The sequence below is a fragment of the Enhydra lutris genome, unplaced genomic scaffold, assembly GCF_002288905.1.
Source record: "Enhydra lutris kenyoni isolate GAN:26980312 unplaced genomic scaffold, ASM228890v2 scaffoldscaffold1, whole genome shotgun sequence".
NCBI lineage: Eukaryota > Metazoa > Chordata > Mammalia > Carnivora > Mustelidae > Enhydra > Enhydra lutris.
In genome coordinates, this window is record NW_019154085.1 from 12,384,860 (window position 1) to 12,406,666 (window position 21,807).

General features: G+C 41.7%; 1 protein-coding gene across 1 annotated transcript in view; it reads left to right on the forward strand.

Annotated features, from left to right (window-relative positions):
* LOC111141838 (spermatogenesis associated serine rich 2 like) overlaps positions 1-21,807 on the forward strand; it is a 164,159-nt gene that overhangs the window by 101,849 nt on the left and 40,503 nt on the right. The window contains exons 4-6 of the mRNA XM_022494677.1: positions 1,182-1,290; positions 4,881-4,930; positions 7,500-7,749. Of these exons, the coding sequence (XP_022350385.1) occupies positions 1,182-1,290; positions 4,881-4,930; positions 7,500-7,749 (409 nt within the window). The remainder of the gene's footprint in view (positions 1-1,181; positions 1,291-4,880; positions 4,931-7,499; positions 7,750-21,807) is intronic.

Here is a 21,807-nt window from a genome sequence, read left to right on the forward strand (position 1 = left end):
AACTGTATGTAATTCCAAAGCTCCATTAGCCACACTTGAACCATTGATGAAAACATGTCAGGATCCTGCAGCCCTTTCGTGATCATTGTTATGGATACCACGTGACCTTTGCACCACGCAGACTCTAGAATCTATCACTAGCAGCTAAGGAAATCCTCACGATAGAAAACTGGGTGAGGGGGTGCCTGGGTGGCTCAGTCGTGAAGCGTCTGCCTTTGGCTCAGGTCATGATCACGGGATCCTGGGATCGAGCCCCCGGTAAGGCTTCCTGCTGAGGGAGCCTGCTTCTCCCTCTCCCACTCCTCCTGCTTGTGTTCCCTCTCTCGCTTTCTCTCTCTCTGTGTCAAATAAATAAATAAAATCTTTAAAAAGAAAGAAAGAAAGAAAGAAAGCTGGGTGAGCTAAGTTTTGTTCAAATAAGTAGTGCATCCTGTAATAATTCCAAGTTCTATGGGATAGAGGTCAACTAATTCTGTTAGTAAAGAACATGTGCTAAACTTGATTAAGAAATACATATGGCCATTAAAATTTTATTATCAACTTAACCTGTGGAAATTCTTAGCCCTCATATAGGTATTTACTTTTACAATGTTTTGAATGTTTGATTTTCAGAAATGTGCTAAGCTTGCCATTTCAAAAGTACAATGCCCCACGTTTTTATATCTCCATAAACATTAATGGAGTTTTACAACACACTTGTGTGAGCCTTGAGATGACTGCTTCCACTGTGCAGATGAGAGAAGCTGAGGCATGAGGTTGCTTCTGTCAGTTTTCCAAAGATAGCCCCCGAGCCAGTGGAGAGGAGGGCCGGAGACAGAAAACAATCTGTGTCTTCAATGAAAACACATCTTGTACGCATCTGTAGTCTTGGGGGTCAGCTGGGGTGGGTGGGCTGGGGCAAGGCGGATCGCAAGACCAGAGCTGGCTTTTCACACTCACTACTACAGTCTCCACAAGGAGCTCTTTGTGAAAATGTGTACATAAATAAAAAGGGTATCGAGGTGATTACTAGGATGAATCTCCACTGGTCTGAAATGCCCGAGTCCACCAAATGGCATGAAGAGAGACCAGTTGGCTTTTCAAGGCCTTTCTAACAGTTACGGTTCTATCCCAATGAGAGATTAATGGATGAACAATATTTAAAGTATTTATCTTTCTTTTTCTTTTCTTTTTCTTTATAGATCTATGCAGTTCGATCAGTTGTTCCCAACAAAAGCAATAATGAAATCGTCCTGGTGCTACAACAATTTGACTTTAACGTAGATAAAGCAGTGCAAGCCTTCGTGGATGGTAAGTCTGCGTGACCCCTAACTCTTCTGTGTCTTCTCAGTGCACTGAATTTTTTCCCCCAAATGCATTGAATGGCAATTAGTTCCTAATATTTTAATTCTCATAAAAATATGCTAAGCTTTTTTTTTTTTAAGATTTTATTTATTTATTTATTTGACAGAGATCACAAGGAGGCAGAGAGGCAGAAAGAGAGAGAGTGGGAAGCAGGCTCCCCACTGAGCAGAGAGCCCGATGTGGGGCTCAATCGCAGGACCCTGAGATCCTGACCTGAGCCGAAGGCAAAGGCTTAACCCACTGAGCCACCCAGGCACCCCCAAAATATGCTAAGGTCTAAGAACACATCTACATACTCAGTAAGAGCAGGATTTGGGATTTCTTTTTCCTTCATTAAAAAAAAAAGAAGAAGAAGAAGATTGTAGCTAGTTTCCAAAAGCTACCTGTTATAATGATACTAATTCCATCGTCCACCAGTCTTTCCAGTTTGTTATAAACATGTCCTTTACTTGATGGTGTCCTTGTTCATGGAGGGTAATGCACTTCCGGATCCGGAAGGCCTCCTCAGCTCTTCAGCCAGCACAGTTCTACACAGCCTAATTGACTGCCGTCCTTGCACTTGATGCTTACACAGTCTGAGAGGACTGGTTTATTCTGTAATATCCTTCGTTTTTTATTTTGAGATTGCCCAATTAATTGGAATATCTATTCATCTTATCTACCTATAGAACCTTTGTGCTATCTAAAAGTGATGGTATTGAATCTAAAGTCTCAGGAATATGTTTATCTTATAAACTTGTGACCTCCTCCCTTATATTTTCTGCAAATTATGGGGAAATTTTCCTCTCCTCTTTGAGCACGTTCCATTTATGAACGAAGATCTCCTACTTGTCCTTAGTTACCATATGTCTTCCATTCTGGTGTTAGTTTCTCTGTCATAAATATGGACCAGCTAAACATATCTGGTAAGTGTGGTCAGGGAAGACCCATCAGCCCATTTCTCAGGTATATCCTGCTTATACTTTATTTGTTAAGGATGGCTTGATTTACTTATTTTCCTAGGAATAATTTTCCCAAGGTTCTACAAGTCATTTCAGGCAAGATCCTGATACACTCTCACATTCTGATATCCACACTCAAGGTTTAGGGTCCCAGTTGAATTTAAAAATGATTGTCATTCAAAGTAGACCTGCAGGCAGACCCAGAGTGAGTAACTTTTCTGGTTTTTTTCTGCCTCATGAACGAGCAGATACAGAATTTTGAGTTGTAAGGAACAAATCGTAGAGAATCTGATAGTCACTTAATTTGCAGCATTTGGTGCAGTTTGTCTCAAGAAAAAAAATTTTGGAAATCTGCACATCCTGGCTCAAATAAACTCTCAAGATTCACTTGCCAACATCACTTGCATGGAAAAAAGCTTTAGGAAAGGAAAGAGGTTATCATCCCCTTTCCTCCCCACCCTCACTTGGATTGAAGCCCCCACATTCCCCATCATGAAAGTTTTTATTACAGAGTGGCCCTGATGAAACGCACAGACGCCCAGGAACTGAAAGAAAGTCACCAGATCCATTTGTACCTGAGTAACGCACCTTGCTTGTCCTTGAAATTGTCACCTTGTCAGTGTTGAGATCTCGTTAGAGTAACTCATTGATTGCTGAGAAACCTCGGATCACTTTGGTTGGGGACCAGTTGGAAAACTTGTTTAAAAACCACTGAGATTCAAAAATATTTGTTAGGAATCACTAATGAGGCATATTAAAAGCACTATTTCCAAGTGGCTTCAAAAGCTCTGAGCAGTTTCAGTATAATTAAAATTTAGTAATAACGGTTTCAAAGTTTGCTGTGAACATGTGAGTATTTTTCCTTCAGAATTACTGTCTAAAAGCTCATTGTCCGAATTGCAAATAGAATTTATGTCAAAATAGGAAAATTCGGGGAATAATCGAATATTGCACTTCAAGCAGTAAACAACTCACCTCCTTTCTCTGATTAAAAAGAACAGTACTTGACACTTTCTTAAAATTTAATTTTATTTGGAAAACGGAAGTGTAGCTTTAAGTAAGAACTACCCTAAAGATTATTAGCCTGGATTGACTAACCAAGAAGCCTAATGAAAGTGACTTTCCTTTTCCAAAAGGAAAATATGGTGAAACATTAATTCTCTGGGCAAATGAGAGAGAGACCAGCTCAGTTAATAAAAAGTCTGAATTATAGCTTACTTCTAAGTGCCGTCGTATTATTTCAAGTACATGTAACTCAGAGAGCCTAAGAGGGGCATTGAATTGGAAACTTTGAATAGATAGGAATAATTAGCCTGTTTAAACATTAGTCAAAGCAATATGGCCTTCTGCTTATCTAACAGTGACAGTGGACTCAATAATTGGGACTCTACTAATTTGAAATTTGTTATAAAGACCAGCCTGAAGTTCATCTTTGTTTAGCCAACACACTCATCGTAGAGAACTATTAGTATAATGAGATTGTACGAGAAGGCTTAAAATTGTTAAAAGAATACATTTAAGAGCTACTCTTTTAGAAGCACCTATTTAGGGGCGCCTGGGTGGCTCAGTGGGTTAAGCCTCTGCCTTCGGCTCAGGTCATGATCTCAGGGTCCTGGGATCAAGCCCTGCATGGGGCTCTCTGCTCAGCAGGGAGCCTGCTTCCCCCTCTCTCTCTCTCTCTCTGCCTGCCTCTCTGCTTCCTTGTGATCTCTGTCTGTCATATAAATAAATAAAATCTTAAAAAAAAAAAAGTACCTATTTATATGAAAACAACCCATGTACCCATTACCAATAACTTAGTGTTGAAATGACGCCCCGCCTCGTTGGAATGAGCAGAGAATTTGTTAGGCCATGTGGAGACAGTGACCATAGCTGATCAGTCTTTTAAAATATTTTACAACTTAATCAGGTTAGGCTTTTCCTCTCTGAGCCTGTGCATGGCCACATACGTATGTGAACCTAAGTTTCACACATGAAAGTGAAAACCTGGGATCAGCTTGTCATTCGACGAACTACTTTTTTGTTTCCAAGTGGAAGCCTTCCTTCTGAAGAGCCCATCCCATCCCTTTGCAAGGTGACAAGAGCGAAACCAACATCAATAATCTGTCCTCCTTACCGAGCTGCAAGCTGGGACTGTAGTGGGTGAAAGGTAGGGAAAGGCAGGAATGGCCACACAAAAAGCTTTGGTTCACTTGGTTAATAATATTCAAAATCCCGTGTTTGGTCTGGAAGATTACAGGTATTTTGATTCATATATCAAACAGAACAATTTTAATTCCACCTATGGCAGCACAGCTGACAGAACATTCTCGATATATATTTCATTTTCTGTAAGACAACATAATGATAAAAAGGTAAGCTTCATGTAGTGGGGCTTTAATACTTTGATAAAACCAAGATCATGCAGTGAATTAAATGAAAATCTGGAAATAAAAAATGAAACTGGCATTTTTATTAAGGTAGGATGGATCAAAACAAATTGAAAAGCCAAAAAAAAAAAAAAAAAAATCACTGCCAGGATGGAAAGACAGAGGTTAACTTTGTGCGGTGTTTTATTATGTGAATCCGTGTTCAAGGTTCTTTGTCTTTGTCTAGGCAGTGCAGTCCAAGTTCTAAAAGAATGGAACATGACGGGGAAAAAGAAGGTAAGATGAATATCGATTGTAGATTAAGAACATCTCTAGTCAAAACCTTCATGGTTGTTACCATTTAAACAAGGTTACCAATTTCATGCCTCTTCCAAATAGGTTGATAATGTATAAATAGAAGGTTTGCAATTTCCAGGCTCTCTTCAATTACCAGCCAGCCTCACTACTAATGCCCTTGTTTCCTTTTCGAGTGTTTTGAACCACCAGGTGTGCCGTAGAAGTCCCCAACTTCTTCTTTTTTCAAGTATTAAGGGGAGCCCAGCCGGGGAATTCGAAGGATTCAAGACGTTAACTTGCCTGAACATATTCCATAGCACAAAGGAAAAAATTAGGGAGTGTTTTAAAGATACTTGAAAAGCTCTAAATAGATTTTCTCATGTTCTTCCAACTGTAAGAATCCGTCCAAGGCTGCCCTGAGATACATTTTTTTTTCTTTTTTGCCGAGTTCTAAACTTATCTTTAACAAAAGAAGAAGAAAGAAAATACCTTGAAGTCATAGTAAGTTAGGGACCTGTTTTCCCTTCTTGAAAAATCCTTTCTTTGAGAGCGCAGATAAGGAAGTTTTACTCTGCCCAATTCGGGTCATTTTGCTGCCCTGGCTAGTCACAAGGAGTGGGGCTTCTAGCACTTGAGGTGTGCCCGGGAGCCCCGTGGCCCTCGGGGCCCAGCACGGGCCTGCCTGATCTGTGAGCTTCTGTAGAAGCACACCAGCTCCCATAAGGTGTGCCGCCCTTGTCTGGGGCTTGCGACCTGCTGGATGCCTTTCACAAAAAGTCCGATTCTCCTTTCAAAGTAACTGCTCCCCCCATGCCCGTTATTTCGCAGTCAGGCCTTGTGTTTTGGGTATCCCACAATATAACAGGCCAGCCCACCCTTCCCCACCGAGGGAAGATCGCAGGCCTGCAAAACAGGTTATAAGCCTGTAAGCAAACAGAAAGCAGCATTACTTTCATAAAATCTTGAGATGACTGAAATGACCCTTCCTCTTTCTTTCACCCCCTAGATTCATGAGAATAGGGAGAATTACCAGATTTTCTTTCTTTCTTTTTTTTTTTTTTTTAACCTTTGCAAGTCAGCCCCTTTGACAGTCTCTGCTTAGCTCGATTCATGGCTTCCCTGAAGTCTGTGCCAGGTGACGATTCGCAAGTGATAGAAAGGCAATATTTACACGTCCATGGAAAAATGTCGGATGTGTGGTTGAGGTATCAAGTTTCTCTGACGTGAATCAGGGAGCAGACAGCAGCTGCAGACCCAGCTCACTGCTGAGTCCGCATCTTAGAGGTTCATTGAGAAAATGGTCTCCCTGGCCCAGCAGACACGGAGCCTGGGTGGGAATTTGGGCGGCCAGCCCTCCCCTTCATCCTGGGAATGGCTTCTCTGGGCTGGAAGAGCCCTCCCTCGGGGCTGTGATTGTGGTTTCAAAGGGAAAGAAGAGGAGTGGGGAGGAGAATTAAGAGAAAACAGTTCCCTTTTATTTTTTTCCTTTTCATATGTGCTGGAGAACAAAGCCAGGCTGGTGTCCAGCGGGGAGCTCCCTGCTGCAGTGGGGCGGGGACAGGGTCTGAGCTGAGGGTTCAGGCCTGAATGTTAACTACACGGAGCCCCCTGTGGGTACAGAACCGAAGTCAAGGAAAGTGTTCCACAGAATTGGGAACATCTTCTTAATTTCCTCTATATTATTATGTATTGACCATTAGGGCATTTTAGGAGAGGGACAGTAAAACCTGCTGTATCGTGATCATCAGGGTCCAAAACGATTTTGATGGGCTAAAATGCAGGATTGGGTGTAAAGTGAGGCCTGGTCATGCTGTTTGACTAGCCCTGAGAGGTCCAGGATTCCAGCTGCGCAGTCCAAACCCAGGGTGGACGCAGAGCAGTTTGGCCTGACTTTATCGCAGTTGTGTGCCCCCGTTGAAATACTCCCGGGGATGACCATGGGACCGTGCCCGCCTTGTGCTCCATGCCCAGGTGCAGCACTTCCAGGAATCCCCTGGCTGATCCGGGCTTAGCTCAGGGACCCAACTTGGACTTTGGGATGTGCCTTCCAGTTCCTCATTTTGCAAGGCCTTGTGGCCTTTTTCGTACTGATTGTCCCCCTCAAGCTCCTGTCCTCCCTCAGCACCCTAGAGTCCTCCTTGCCTCCCACCTGCCACCATCATCTCTGTAAGAAACGTGAGCGCTTCTCCAATGGCGTGCTGTCTGAATTCAGGCTATTTCAAAGCAGTTCTCAGAAGGTTTTACTATATTCCCCTTCACATACATCAGGCTTCGGTTTGCTCAAATAATATTTCGGCTTTTAAGCCATTCCCTGCTGTTTTTCCCTTCTAAGGGAATTTCTTTTGTTTACTGGGTCCATGAGTTAAAAGTTTACACAACTTACTGTGAGAAAAAAAGAGACTTATATCCACGTGGGTGGTCAGTAAAGACATAGGTGTTTCCCCGCATTCGGTTAGAAGGGCCAGAGAGCAAATAAGTTAACACTTTTTATTTTGATCTCTCAGGTTCACCTTCTAACTCAAGGGCCTGAGCGGAATAATATTAACTTCTCATTTGTTTCTCATTCTAGAACAACAAAAGAAAAAGAAGCAAGTCCAAGCAGCATCAAGGCAATAAAGATGCTACTAAAGACAAGGCAGAAAGGCCCGAGGCCGGGCCCCCGCAGCCACTGCCGCCCCAGATACAAAACGGCCACGTGAATGGCTGTGAGAAAGACAACTCGTCCACAGATTCCGCCAGCGAAAAGCCGGTCCTTGTCCCTCGTGAGAAAAAGATCTCGATACTCGAGGAACCTTCAAAGGCACTCCGCGGGGTCACAGGTCAGTAATTCTTATATAAAGTTGCTTAGGAAGACACAGAAGAGAAGGAGGCAGAGGGAACCCACAGAGGCAGTGGTGGCCGCTATGATACTGTTGGAAGAGAAGGGGCTTCCTTCCAACAAGGACTCAAAGGTCTTCTGCGGGAACAGGGTGAGGGGATGTTAGGGGCCGAAGGAGAAAGCTCAGTGTAGCCCTGCACTAAATCAAAGGATAATTTTGGCCAAAGAACATAGTTCTAGTCTATATTAGGATCATCAGGAAAACAGGAATCTCAGTTAAAAGAATTTTCTTTCAAGACACCTTTGCTGGGATAAGGGAGGAATAATTGATGATAACAGCAAATGTTATTAAAGGTTAGATCAAATTATTTTAACCGCTGGTATTTCGTATTACGCGAGAGAACGTAATCTTCCAGGGTGTTAGAATCTGGAATGTTAATTATTTGTGCTAGAGCTATATCTCAATCTACAAAAGGCTACTTTTTAATCAAATGTATGACCTCGGGTGCATCATTTCATTTCTAGTGTCCCATTTCTTTTCTGTAAAATAAGGACACCGTACCAGAATGTACTAGATCAGTGGTCTCAGCACTAACAGAATGCTCAACTTTTACAACAAATCCTAAAATAAAAATCAGAGATAATGTTGTCTATCTAGAAATGGAACTTCAGTAAAGCAAAAAATATAAGAAATCGGGAACAGCTAAACTAGAAGACTTTTATAAAATGGTCAGATATTCACGCCCACTTAAAATGAATCACTTAGCACTTAAAATAAAACAATGGTCAACGGGACATTGTGGACACTGTTTTTTTGATATTTGACACATGAAGCAAGAGCAAAATAAACATGTTTGTATTCAGACCTAGAATCACTCTGAAAGCAGCTACTACAAAGGCAGGCTGACGCGGGGACGCTGGTTGTCAAGTCAGATTCCATGACCACACGTGTCATTGGCTGTGGGACTTTCCAAATGGTGCAAAGCTTTTGGTCAGTTCCACACACCATAAAGTACAGTTTTTTTTTTTTTAATTTACCCCGCATTAAATCCTGGAAATCCATAGGAGGATTGTACAAAAACTACTTTGTGTGCGTATATATAAAGCATCCAAGAGGACCTGAGAAACACATCGGGATACAAGGCGATGCTTTGTTGTGCAGGATTCCTGTGACAGTAAGTCACCAAACTATAGGTGTAGGCCCCTCCCCCACCCACACATTTTTTAAAAATGCCTCCTAATTCCAAACGCCTGGTAGGTCCCCTAGCCAGGACCCCACCACCGGGTAATCCCTGCAGTCCTTCTTCTAGTTACAGAATCTTGCGCTGATTGACTCAACGACTCTCCAAACTCCTCTTACAGGCTAAGCCCTGTGCTGTTCTGCCCTGGAAATTCCCAGAAGGATACAGTACGCTTGAGGCCCTGAGGGAGTCGCTTTCTGTTATTCCCGAAGAGAGGGCCAAGTTTACAGTTCGGGGAGGAGAGGGGCCACTGCATGCGTGAGCGATCCGGGAAAGCTTCGTGGGCATCACGGTTATTGAAGGACCCGTAGCCTTGAGGTGGTAGAGGGCTTTGGAGGATTAAAATGAAGTAGAAAGGACAGGACTCCACACCCTCTGCGGTCTGTGGGGCAGTACTGTCCTCTCTGATCAGCCAAAAATGATCAAGAGGGGCCCTGCCAGGAAGAACTGAGTCCGGCAAAAGAGACAAAGGCAAACAGACCATCTCACGCTGACGGGTACCAAACCAGGGCTCCGGTGGGGAAGCATTAAATAACTCACGGGCCGTGTAACACGCTAGGGCATTTGTAGCTTGCTCACCAAGCACTGATTTTCTTCCACAAACACATTGCCTACCTCGATAGACAGCGAGCAGTAAATCAGGAGAGCCTCCCGGAACAGCGCTTCCTTAAAACCAAACAAACAACAGCTCATTTCCATCTGGGATCTAAATTTTCCAGGAATTCTTAAATTCAGTTTTTACCAGGCCTACGATTTTGAGAATGTTTTGATTTATGGTATAGCTGGAGAAAGAAATGAAATAATTGGGTGGCAGATTCCCAACCTGGCTTGTTATTGCTTTCCCATGAATTACTTTCAAAATCTAATTACTCACGTTGCCGTTTTGATATCAATCATAGACTAAAAGCCTAGCACGTATATTCGTTCATTTACTTAAAAGTTATACCTTCTTCCTAAAACAATTTCGGTAGCTCTGTCAAGTATATGACATTAGGACAAATTCAATATTGAAGCGCTTCATGTCACAGTGGCTAGCTGCCTTGAAAGTTAAGTGTGCACTAGAGGAGTTCTCTGTATGAGGCGGCTTTTGTCGGCTCTGACATGAAACTTTCTGTGAAGCCTCCTTTATTGCACAAAAAAGCCATCCCAGGATCCTTTTGGTTTTGTTACGTTCGGCACAAAGGTGTTAAAGTACGTCAGTATTACCAGTTAACGTTGCTGGTTCAGTACAGATCCATGCCTCACGTCAATTCTCCTGTTAAAGAATAAATGATGATCTTGGAAGGTCATTAGATATTTTTGCAAAAGGAAGGGAGTCTTGGTTGACCATTAGCTCATCAATGGCTCATGTGCTATGATCATACATTTAAAAGTGAGTTTGTAACTGGTTACGTTTTCCTTCCCAAAGACGGTGGAAGTTCACCAGGAGGGTGGTGCTGAGACTGGGAAACGGCTTTGAAATGCCCATCCCAAGGCCTCAAGCCAGGTATTTCACAGACGAGTGTTAGGTCTTGGACGTTCTGCAACCCATTATGAGCAGAGCCTTGGAACTGGAAAGGTGGGCAGTGACCCTTTAACACCGTCCCCTCACTGAACTGGAGGAAGCCGAAGCCCCCTACCCACGCACCCCCGCCCTGGGTTGAGAAGACAAGAAGAGAACCCACACCCCCTGGGGTAACTCCTACTGCTTTGCAAAAGCCTGACTCAGGTCTGTGCGATTTAATGCATGCATTGGAGAGCTGCCGCTGAAGCCACGGGCTCCCCGACTCTGAAAAGATGTATAATTGAAAAATTAGGAAAAAGGGATCATAACAAAGCCATATAATGATATTCTGTACTTGAGTGGGTTCGAAGTATGAGCGGAAAAGAAATCTCCAGGCTGCTTGGCAGCCGAGCGTTTATCAATCTCTCCAGTAATGAAACTGGCTCAGGGAAGCTTGCCCCGACTGCCCAGCTGAGCGGCGGGCTGTGAACACGTACAACGCATGTTTTATCTTTTTATAACACCTTGACACTCAAGATCCCTCTCTTTTTAAAAAATTTTAAACAGAATCATTTTCTGGGAGGGGAGAAGTGAGCTCGAAGATGTATCCAGGTGGTCCAAGGGTGTTGGTGTGACTTCCTACATGAAAACCCGCCGCCGAAAGCATCATCGTTTCGGGCTGTAAATATAGCCCTGTCGTGTGGGACAACGCTGCCTGTCAGCCTGTGGCTTGGAAGTTTGGGAGCTTGATTTAAACTTAGTACAAAATTACTTCTTTAAGCCGTGGAGTAGTTTTTTTTTTCTGTATTTCAGAATTTTTAATAACAGCTCAAATTAGATCTTTTACATAATCCAATCAAGATCATTCTGCGTCCAAGTACAAAGTCAGACAAGGAGTAGATTAAGATTTATTTTTACCAAAAGTAATGCCAAGGATCATTTTTAATCCTGAGGCCCATCTAAATGTCTAAAGCACATTACAACTTTAGGGGCTCGAATTTCCTAAGTATTCTTCCTGCTCTACTTTCCCCAAGGCTCCCGGTTGCTGAAATATTTAGGTGCTTATCACCGTGTAGGCCTGAACAGGATTTGGGATTTCTCTGTCATCCTCCTCCGACTGGACGCAATTCCCACTGAATAGGAAAGGAGCAAGATTACGGGCCACCGACTGGCTCCAGTGACAGAAACTTCGGGATGGGGCGGGGCTTTCCTTGGCGACATCCTGTCTTGCTGAATGGCTGGCTTCCTTTTTGTCCCCTCATCTTGCGAAGCGTCCCGGGGACCCAGCTCCCCTGTGACTTGTTACATGTCTCCAACAGAAGGCTCCACGCTGTGTTCACGGACCTCCACGGGAGGTTTGTATCCGAGACCAGGAGCAGCCCCGTCGTTTTTGCCCGGACAATGCGGATTCTCTGTTTTGCCATGGGCCTGGCGCAGAACTGCTTTCTCATTCTCAGAGTGAACTGAAGCAAATGTGACAGAAAGGGTCCTGTTATTTTCAGAAGTTGGCTGCTTGTCTCTCATCTGTGCTTCTTATTAAACACACACACACACACACACACACACACACATGCATATCTCACCAGACTATTTCACAGTATTTTTATGCTGTGAGGTTCCCTATAGGATTTTCAACCAGGTTTTTTTGTTTTGTTTTGTTTTTTTATGCTGCTGTTGGTCCTAGCCTCAACATTATCTCCCTGGCTTCTCTAAGCCCTATATTGGACCAGAGGATTAGAAAAGATCAACAAGATGAAAGCAGCTTGCCTAGAACGTTAACAGTAAAGCCAAGTGTATATATTCCAGGATTTCAGCAGAGCCTGTCAAACGGAAGCAGTGTCAGATTGTAGCGAAGAACCAGGCTTTAGCCCTGGGGGTGTTTGGATTCAGGTCTTGGTCTGGTCGCTTACTACGTGTGTGACCCCGCACAGATTAACCAGTCTGCGTCTCAGTGACCTCACCTGCAAAACAGAAAATAGAACTTCCCTTCACAAGAGCGTGTGGGCAGCGGTGGTGATTCGCACTGATTCGCACAACATCTGGCACAGAGTAAACCCACAAATCGTTTATCTGCCTCGTGAGCCTTTTTAAGCGCCCTGCCGTGGGCCAGGAATTCTTCTAGAGGACGTGAACAGGACAACACGGTCTCTGCCCTCATGGGGTTTGTGTACATGTTTGAAGGGAGGAGAAGAGATACCTGATAAACCAGAACACAGCCAAGTTACCGAGAGAATTCTGGATTGTCATAAATGCCGTGGGGACAGTGAGCAGGAGAGAGACAAGGCCAGGGGTCGAGGGCGTGCACGGCGACGTGAGAGAAAGCCATAATGTCAGGCGAGTGATTGAAGAGGAGACACGGGGGCCGAGGCCCAGACGCCCCGAAGCGCGTTCTCTCACGCCAGCTTGCCGTGCCCTGAGCAGCCCATGTTTTATTTAAACCTTAATTAAGGACTTGAGCTGAAACCCTCACAGACTTATAACCATAGGTTTTTACCCTTTTTTAAAATTAAAGATGCCACACTTTGTTAATCTATGCAGCTGACCTCGGGTCCTGTTCTAAGAATATGCATTTTTGAAAGTTTACACTTTAAAGCAGGTTTATCTTGACTGTCACCCCTCCTTAATTATTATCTTAGCATCTGAATACGTAGGGTTAGCTCCTGGTCTAGTTGGGAGCTGTTCAGCGCCCCCCTAGGCTCCCAGCAGCGCCGTGTCCGAGCTGTTCTGGTAGCCAGGGGAGGCCTGCGACCGTGTCTTCCGGGACCGGGACCTCTGCTTCCTTTCTCTGGGTAACGAAGCAGCAGAAAGAGACAGACACACACAGGATGTAGTGACACCGGGGCACAGGAAATGCAAAACCCCTCAGGTATTTTTCTGTCACCTGGGTAGAGTGAAATCCAGAGCTGTCTCCATTCCCTTCTCATTTGAAAACGCCTTTTGCTGCAAGCCTGCAGCAGAAACACAAAACGACTCCTCACTCAAGAGCTGATACCTTCGTAACTTCCCCTCCATACTTTGTTAGGAGATTTCCGTTACAAACAGACCTAATTGAATGGAATGCACTCCTTGCAAAGAACAAAAGGTCTCCTGAAAAGCCAATTTTTTAAAAAATTTTCAAACAAAGATTTAAATGGCTCTATCCCAGTGCAATGAGAATTGAACCTGTTTTGCAGTGAAATAAGTCAGCGAAACAAATGAAGGGAACCCGTCCACCTGTGCCACTGACAGCTTAGCGCATTGACTTTATTATCTATTATCTTTTTCTTTAAGATTTTACTTATCTTTTTGAGAAAAAGAGAGAGCATGAAAGAAAGGAGGGACAGATGGGCGCCTGGGTGGCTCAGTTGGTTGAGCGACTGCCTTCGGCTCAGGTCATGATCCTGGACTTCCAGGATCGAGTCCCGCATCGGGCTCCCAGCTCCTTGGGGAGTCTGCTTCTCCCTCTGACCTTCTCCTCTCTCATGTTCTCTCTCACTCATTCTCTCTCAAAGAAATAAATAAAATCTTTAAAAAAAAAAAAAAAAAAAGAAAGGAGGGACAGAGCAAGAAGGAGAAGCAAACACCCTGCCAAGCAGGGAGACTGATGCGAGGCTTGATCCCAGGACCCAGGATCATGACCTGAGCCGAAGGCAGACACTGAACCCAGTGAGCCACCCCAACACCCCTATTATCTATTATCTTTTAATATAAATAAACCTGTAAAGGTATTAATGACATATGAGACCTTGAAAGTTCATGTAAATAAAACCAAAAGGTTTCTTTCCAATCTGAAAAGTTATGAGCCTTTTGCCCACTGAATTGATGAAGTTTCATAGGACTTGAAATAATAAAGTCCATCTGTCTTTGATGAAGAAGTTACGAGAAGGCAGAACTGACTGACACTGTGTCTTCGAAATAAACCAGTGTTCAGGTCTCTGTTTCAAAGTTACGGGTTCCTCTGACTGCTCATTCCGCTGTCGAGCAGTGACAGAAGAATGGTGCACCCATCACTGTCCTGTGAAGAGTTTTCTTGGGGCATCACTAGACCATCATTCTGCAACATCTGAAAGAATTATCTTTACTCACTGTCTCCATGTCTTCACCTCTACCTCTCGGTTATCAGCCTACTCATTGTGCCTTACAACCCCGTCATGCCAAAGACATTGCTCCCACTAAGTGAATCAATATGGCTTCCCTGTATTGAGTCCAGCGGCATTTTCAATCCTTCGTCTTTTTTTCCTTCTACAACATTCAGTGCTGTTGATCACTTTGTCCTTAACTACTCTGTGTCTTCTTTTCAGTGCCTGGGACATGACACTCCTGATTTCCCCTCCATCTTCATTGCTCCTCTGTTTCCTTTGAGGGTCACTGTTCTCTACTTGGCTGTTAACCAGTAGAGCTTGACAAGGCTTGGTTGGTTCCAAGTCCTTCCTCATATAAAACCATACCATCTTCTTAGATCTTTTCAACCATGCCCGAGTTTTAATTATGTAAGCTGGCTCACAAGTTCGTCTTCCCAGTCCAGGCAACTCTCTGTCTTCCAGGCTCTTAAACTTGACATTTTCACTCTTAACTGTTCAAAGCACTTCAACAACGTGCTTAAAGCAAACTCATGATCTCCGTCCCAGTCTCAGCTTTCTTATAGTGTTCCTGATCTTGGTGTACTCTCTATTTAATGTGCAAGCCAGAAATCTAGGCATCAGTCCTGACATCTCCTCTCTCACCTTCCACATCCAATCCATCAACAAGTCCTGTTGATTTTCTTTTCCAAATATTCCTAGAACTCATCCATTTCTCACTGTCTGTACCTGCACCTTCCCACCAAAGCCATCATCCTCTCTTGCTTGTGTTGCTATAGGGGTCCACTGATTAGTTTCCTAGCATTTACATGGTTCCCCTCTAAGTCAGTCCGTATCCTGAAATCTTTTCAAAACCACAACTCTGAACTCTTAAGATAAAAAACAAAAGTCTCACCATGACCTGCAGGTTCAGCATGATCTGGCCCCTGTGTGTCACTCCAGCCTCGTTGTATGGCCTACTCTTTCTTACTGTCTCTGCTCGGCCATCCTGGTCCTCTCGCAGTCCCTCATGCTGGTTGCGTGTATCAGTCAGGTTCAAGTCTGGAGACAGAAGCCACAGTTTATTTGAATGGGAGGAAGGTAATACAGAGAATTACTAAAGCACTAGAAACACCAGGAAGTGGTTAATTACTAAAAGGGATAAATGAGAACTCTGAGGGATCCAGCCACGCAAGAGAGCAGTTACTGTCTCCAGGAAGGTTGGACAATCAAGAGCCGTCCAGTCCAAGACTGAGATTCTGATCCCGTCAAAGGTATGTGGCCCTCAGAGGAACACGCAGCCTTGTGGTGACCAAACAACAACAGAACCTTGTGGAGCCAGGACTACGCTGTTCTGTAGACCATTACCATTGCCAGAGGCAGACTGGCACTGTTCAGAGTCACAGGGGACTGGAGCAACTGGAGAACGCGGTCAGGGTGCGGCTGGGAGCTCCTGTGACGAACAAGCATAACAAAGAACCAGATGTGGAAGAGAGGGGTACGCCTGCCCTTTTAGCCCTGCATGGTCACCTCACGGCCCTCCCCCGCTAAAGCTAACATTCTGCCAGCAGGCAAAACAGGGCCACGAGCTCCAGTAGCACAAAGTGAGGCAAAGAAGGGGAGATTTGAACCAAGAGACAGTAACTTGGTAACTGGCACTATGATGCTTCCTCCTGCCTCAAAAGCCTTCTTTGCTGGACTGCACTGATTGGCCTCCTTACCTGATCGGTTAGTTCATGGGCTTTCAAGTGACGGAGGTGATGGCTGGGGAATTACTAGCATGAAGTCAGCTACGCCAGTGACAGATTTCAGAACACTATGCACTTCTCTTTCATAACACTTATCACAGTTGTAATTCCACATTGTTTGTGTGGCCATTTGATTTATATGTCTTTGTAACACCCAGAAAGTTCTGGAAAGACTGAGAGCACATCTGTCTTTGATCACCCTTGTAGTTCTGGGGCCTAAAACAGTAACTGGACATTAGAGGCGCTCAAACAAGCCTTTTTCTGTTGAAGTATTAGTGATAGAATATGTAAAGAAGTGTAGGTTAAATTTTGTTAAGTCACTGTGCTGCTTTTTAAAGACAATTATGAACTTTGTATTTCTTATTTTAAAAGAAATTTATACAAATGAAGAAATTTGAAAAATGAAGTAAGTTTTAAGGGATCAAAAATCCTACCTCCCCAAAACAACCACTATTAAATTTAATTTCAGAATTTCTTAACTGCACAGATGTATGGGATTTTTAAAAGCAAATATCCTTTTAGATAGCATGTGAACTTTTGTATTCTTTTTACTTAAGGTGACATTATAAACATTACCTCGTTTCTTTAAAAACATGATTTTAATGGCCACCTTGTGTTTTTATGAATTTGACGTATTTTTAATTATTCCCAAGCTATTGTCCATGTGGATTATTTCCGTTTGTTTGCTCTTGTAAATAATGCTCTAGTGAACATTTCTCATGTATAAATCTTTATAAACAACTATGATTTCCTTGGCACATTTTCTTAGAAATGGTATTTTAAGGTTCAAAGAGTGTGAATATTTCTGAAATTCTGAATATATTGCTGTCCAGAAAGATTGTGCTTATCACATTGTTTCTATTTGTAAAACTGATTAGTAGGGCAATGGCATACTTTAAGATGTTTCATTTCCATTTGCATCTCTCTTTTTGTGAGTACTTAAGAACACTAAAATTATGATCGAAGAACTATTATTATTATCAGGTATCATTAAAAACTAACATATTGACTTAATTACTTTTAAGTGAATGTAACACGTTTTTAGTAACACAGACATTAGCAATTTTAGGCAGAATTTTATAACAAAATTAGACTTTGTTTCCTTTCCAGTTTTTTCTTTTTTTTTTTAAATTTTTTTGAACATTTTATTTATTTATTTGACAGAGAGAGAGATCACAAGTAGGCAGAAAGGAAGGCAGAGAGAGAGGGGGAAGCAGGCTCCCCACAGAGCAGAGAGCCCGATTCGGGGCTCGATCCCAGGACTGGGATCATGACCCTAGCTGAAGGCAGAGGCCCAACCCACTGAGCCACCTAGGTGCCCCTCCTTTCCAGTTTTTTCTAAGTAGAACTACTTCATAATACCATATTAATCATCAGACAACTGTTTTACTATGTATAGGAGTCGGTGTTTTACTGTGTATAATAGGAACTTAACGGGTTAAAATAATTTTTTTAGACCTGCTCTTATATACAACACATTTCTTAAACTTAGATTTGAATTCCATGTATACTTCCTTCAGTCTGATTATAAATACATGAAGCTTTCACTGGAAAGTAAAATCTAACAAGAAAAAAGAGTTTTCAGAAACTTTCAAGTCTGAACACATACATGGCTGTACATATATTATGATAATCTCTGAATCCTAGTCCTTTATTTCTCCCAAGATGAAGATTTTGGTTTTTTTGGTACTGTTAACAAAAAACAACCACCACAGTTTCTGTTTTGCTGTGTAAAATAAATCCACACAAGACGCAATCAAATATGACCTACAGTGAAGAGAAAGATTAGTCATTAGAAGCAGAACAATATCACTCATGATTGAAGAAGCAGAATATTCCACAAAATATTAGCAGGTTGGAGTAAGCAATTTTATCTTTTTATAAAAAGATAATGCACTATGACCGAATGTGCTTTTTCCCAAGAATGCAACTTTGGCTTAACAGGTCAAAACCGATTAATGTAATTTGCTATGCTAATAAAATATGATCATCTCAATAAGTGAGGCCAAATAAAATCACTTGGCAAAATAAGAAAAAATCCCAGAAAACTAGGAATACAGAGAATTTCCTAATAAACATATGAAAAACCTGCTGTACCATTAATATCATATTTAATAATAAATATTGGATACAGTTTGCCTAAGATCAAGATTGTATTATTCTGCATTGTACTAGGGTTCCTAACCAGTTTAATAAGGCAAGGAAAGACTGGAAAGAAAGACGCTAGACTGTATTTACAGATGCATTATTGCTTACATAGAAAAATTTTAAAAACCTACAAAGACAAAAAATAAGGAAATTAGCAAGGTAGCTAAATATATAAAAAGGCAGTTGTATATCCGCATTCTAGCAGCCAACAATTGGCAAATGAAGTTTTTAAAAACATTATATACAATAGCCTAAGACATCTAAATTACCCAGGAATAAATTTAACTAAAGATGCCCAAGACACTATGAACTGTAAAACAGTGCTGAGGCCAATTAAAGAGAAGCTAAATAAATGGCATGATGTATCATGTTCGAAGATCAAAGTATTCAGTATTGTTAAGATACTAAATATTTCCAAATTGAATTAGAGATTCAACTCGAGCCCAATCAAAATCCCATCAAATTTTCTATAGAAATACACTGATAGTTTTTGTAAAAATGAGCTGATTCTTCAACTTACATTGAAATGCAAAGGACCTAAGTTAGCCAAAACAATCCTGAAAAAGAAGAGCAAAGTTGGAGGACATGTATTATCTGATATTAAGATTATGTAGTTGTAGTAAAAAAGTGTGGTGTTAGGGGTGAGGATAGACAACTACATCAGTGGAATAGAATGTAGTCCAAAAATAGACCACACATATATAGTCAATTGATTTTCAACAAAGGTGCCAGCATAATTCAGTGGGAAAAGGTGAACTCAGATTAACTGCTATGGTCTGTTACTTTTTCACATTTTACATATTAGTTGTTAAGGGCAGCAAGACTGTCCCATTTATCTCCTATGAATAAGCCAGGGCTAGCACTTACTGGGCACTCCTTATGTATCTGTTGAGTTAGAAATCATAATGGTACTCAGGAAGATATATACCATCGATGTTGGGATTTGATAAGTATTTTCAATAAAGGGAAGGCTCAGGTAATAGTTAAATTCAAAAACATATACCCTTCTAGGAGCCATTTTAGGATTAAATTAAAATGTATATAGTATTTATTGAAATGTGGGCAGATGGGGTGTGTCCAAGATATAACTACTTTGATTCAAGTATTTGATGAATATTGGATAAAGACACAGCCAGAGACCCATATCAAACTAGGCTCCCTATAACAAGAAGGCCCCCGGTGCGGAAAGTACCAGAGTAATGCTGATTCATTCATTCATTCGTTCATTTGTTCGTTCAGTAGTCATCATGTACTTACTAGGCATCTAGCATATAGTGTTGAACAAGACATATATAACTCTGTCACCGCTTTTCTCAAGTAGAAATGCAGTGGCTATTTTAAAGTTTCACTAAAATCAGTACTCTTTTAGTCTAGAACATAAATTAGTAGTGATGGCAGATTTTAGATCAATAATCTCATGCTCCTTCTGATTTATAGTAGTGCTACCCAGTAGAAATATAATGTGAGGTACATGTATAATTTTAAAATTTCTAGTAGCAAAATAAATAAATAAATAACATTCCTAGTAGCCACATTTAAAAAGTAAAAAGAAACAGATGAATTAGATTGGTTAATGTATTTTTTCTGACTTAATACACACAAAATATTATTTTGACATATCAGTATTTTTTTAAATTATCAAAGTAATATTTTTAATTCTTTTTTTGTATGAAGACTTCAAATCTCAGTGTATATTTTACACTTACAGCACATCTCAGTTTAGTCAAGCGGTATTTCAAGTGTTGAGTGTAGCTAGTGGCTACCTTATTGGACAGAGATAGGAATCAAATCTGAGTCAGCTGCAGTCTGTTGAAGTTTATAAGTAGATTCCAGAAAGATAGAGAACTGATGGTTCTTCTGGCCATAATGTTAGAGGAAAATCGCTCTATCCAGGAAAGAACCCCCATTATTCTGTTGCTAGAAATAGCAGGATTTGTGGTTAAGATGAGCCTAACTCTGTTGTAGCTGAATAACTTCCACCAGCTTTCTTCTGAAAGCGCCTCAGAGTTTTACTATATTTGGAGACAGATCTGTACAGCTAATGTGCAAATATATCCAAGCCATCTTTGAGAATTTCAGATCTTTCCAGTGTGCAGTGATTTCCACCAATAAGACAGCTTTTCAGGACCCTAAAAAAAAGAAAACCCTGCTATTCATATTTCTCAATGAATTTTTGTTGGATGAATGATGAAATGAACCAATAGCCCACATACCAGTTCTCTGAGACACAAAATATTTTCAGCTCTAGGTTAATGAACCCATGCTCATTTGCATGCTTGCCTTCCATTTAAAATTCTTATGCATCCAACAGAATAATGCTTTCCCTTCATTCTAAGGTCATTATTTCCATTAGGCCATAATATAAACCCCTTATTTTCAAGAATAAGACTAATTGACTACACTATGCATAGCAATCTCTACTTTAGATTCTCAATTTATAATATTTCATCCAGGCTGAATCTTCACTATGATTTAGAGAGGGAGTGAGTTGGGTTCAGCCTGTACTTAATCACTATTTTAACAAAACATTCACTGACTCATCAAAAAATCAGTTTTTCATCTTAAGCAGTAGAGCTTCTTTAGCTGGGTGGGCCATCCATCTTCACCCCAGCAGAACCACTTAGCAGGTAGGATCCTGGGCCCACTGCTGAATCAGAATCCCCAGAGGTGTTGTCTGGGAATCTGCATTTGTAAGAAGTACTAAGGGAGAGCTCAACCTCACTAAATCTTGACAACCACTGCCCTAAAGTTCCACGTCAATATCCCTAAAGATAAAATCGCATCCTACCATTTAAATCTGTTTCGCCACTGAAGGAAATGCTGTTTTCAGTACTTGATTTGTTCACTACCTTTGTTGAACATTTCACTGTGTATTGTAATTTCCCTTTAGAGAGTACTCATCATTCAGCCCATAAACTGTATGCTGTGTTTTCTTTCCTCTTTTTTTTTTTTTTAAGATTTATTTGTTTATTTATTTTAGAGAGAGGGAGCATGGCAGGAAGGGGCAGAGGGAGAGGGAGAATTCAAGCACATTCCCTGCTCAGCCTAGAGCCTGATGCAGGGCTCAGTCTCATGACCCTGAGATTATGACCTGAGCCAAAATCAGGAGTCAGACACTCAACAGACAGCCACCCAGCCACCCCTGTGCTTTCTTGATGTATAAGTTATGAATGATGGATTCAACCAAAGTCAAATTTACACTTCTCGTAAAATCAGACTGACTAGGACCCAGGCGATAGTCCTTTGCACCTTCCAAGTATAGTCTCCATAATGTTTGTGGCAAATGTTAAGAAAGGCTCTTCATTTTCCTATGAAATCATCTTAAGAGTACTTTAATTCAGTCACAATTTCGCAGATAGCTATTGAGCCAGACCCAAGTACCAGGGCTTCAGAAATGAATCA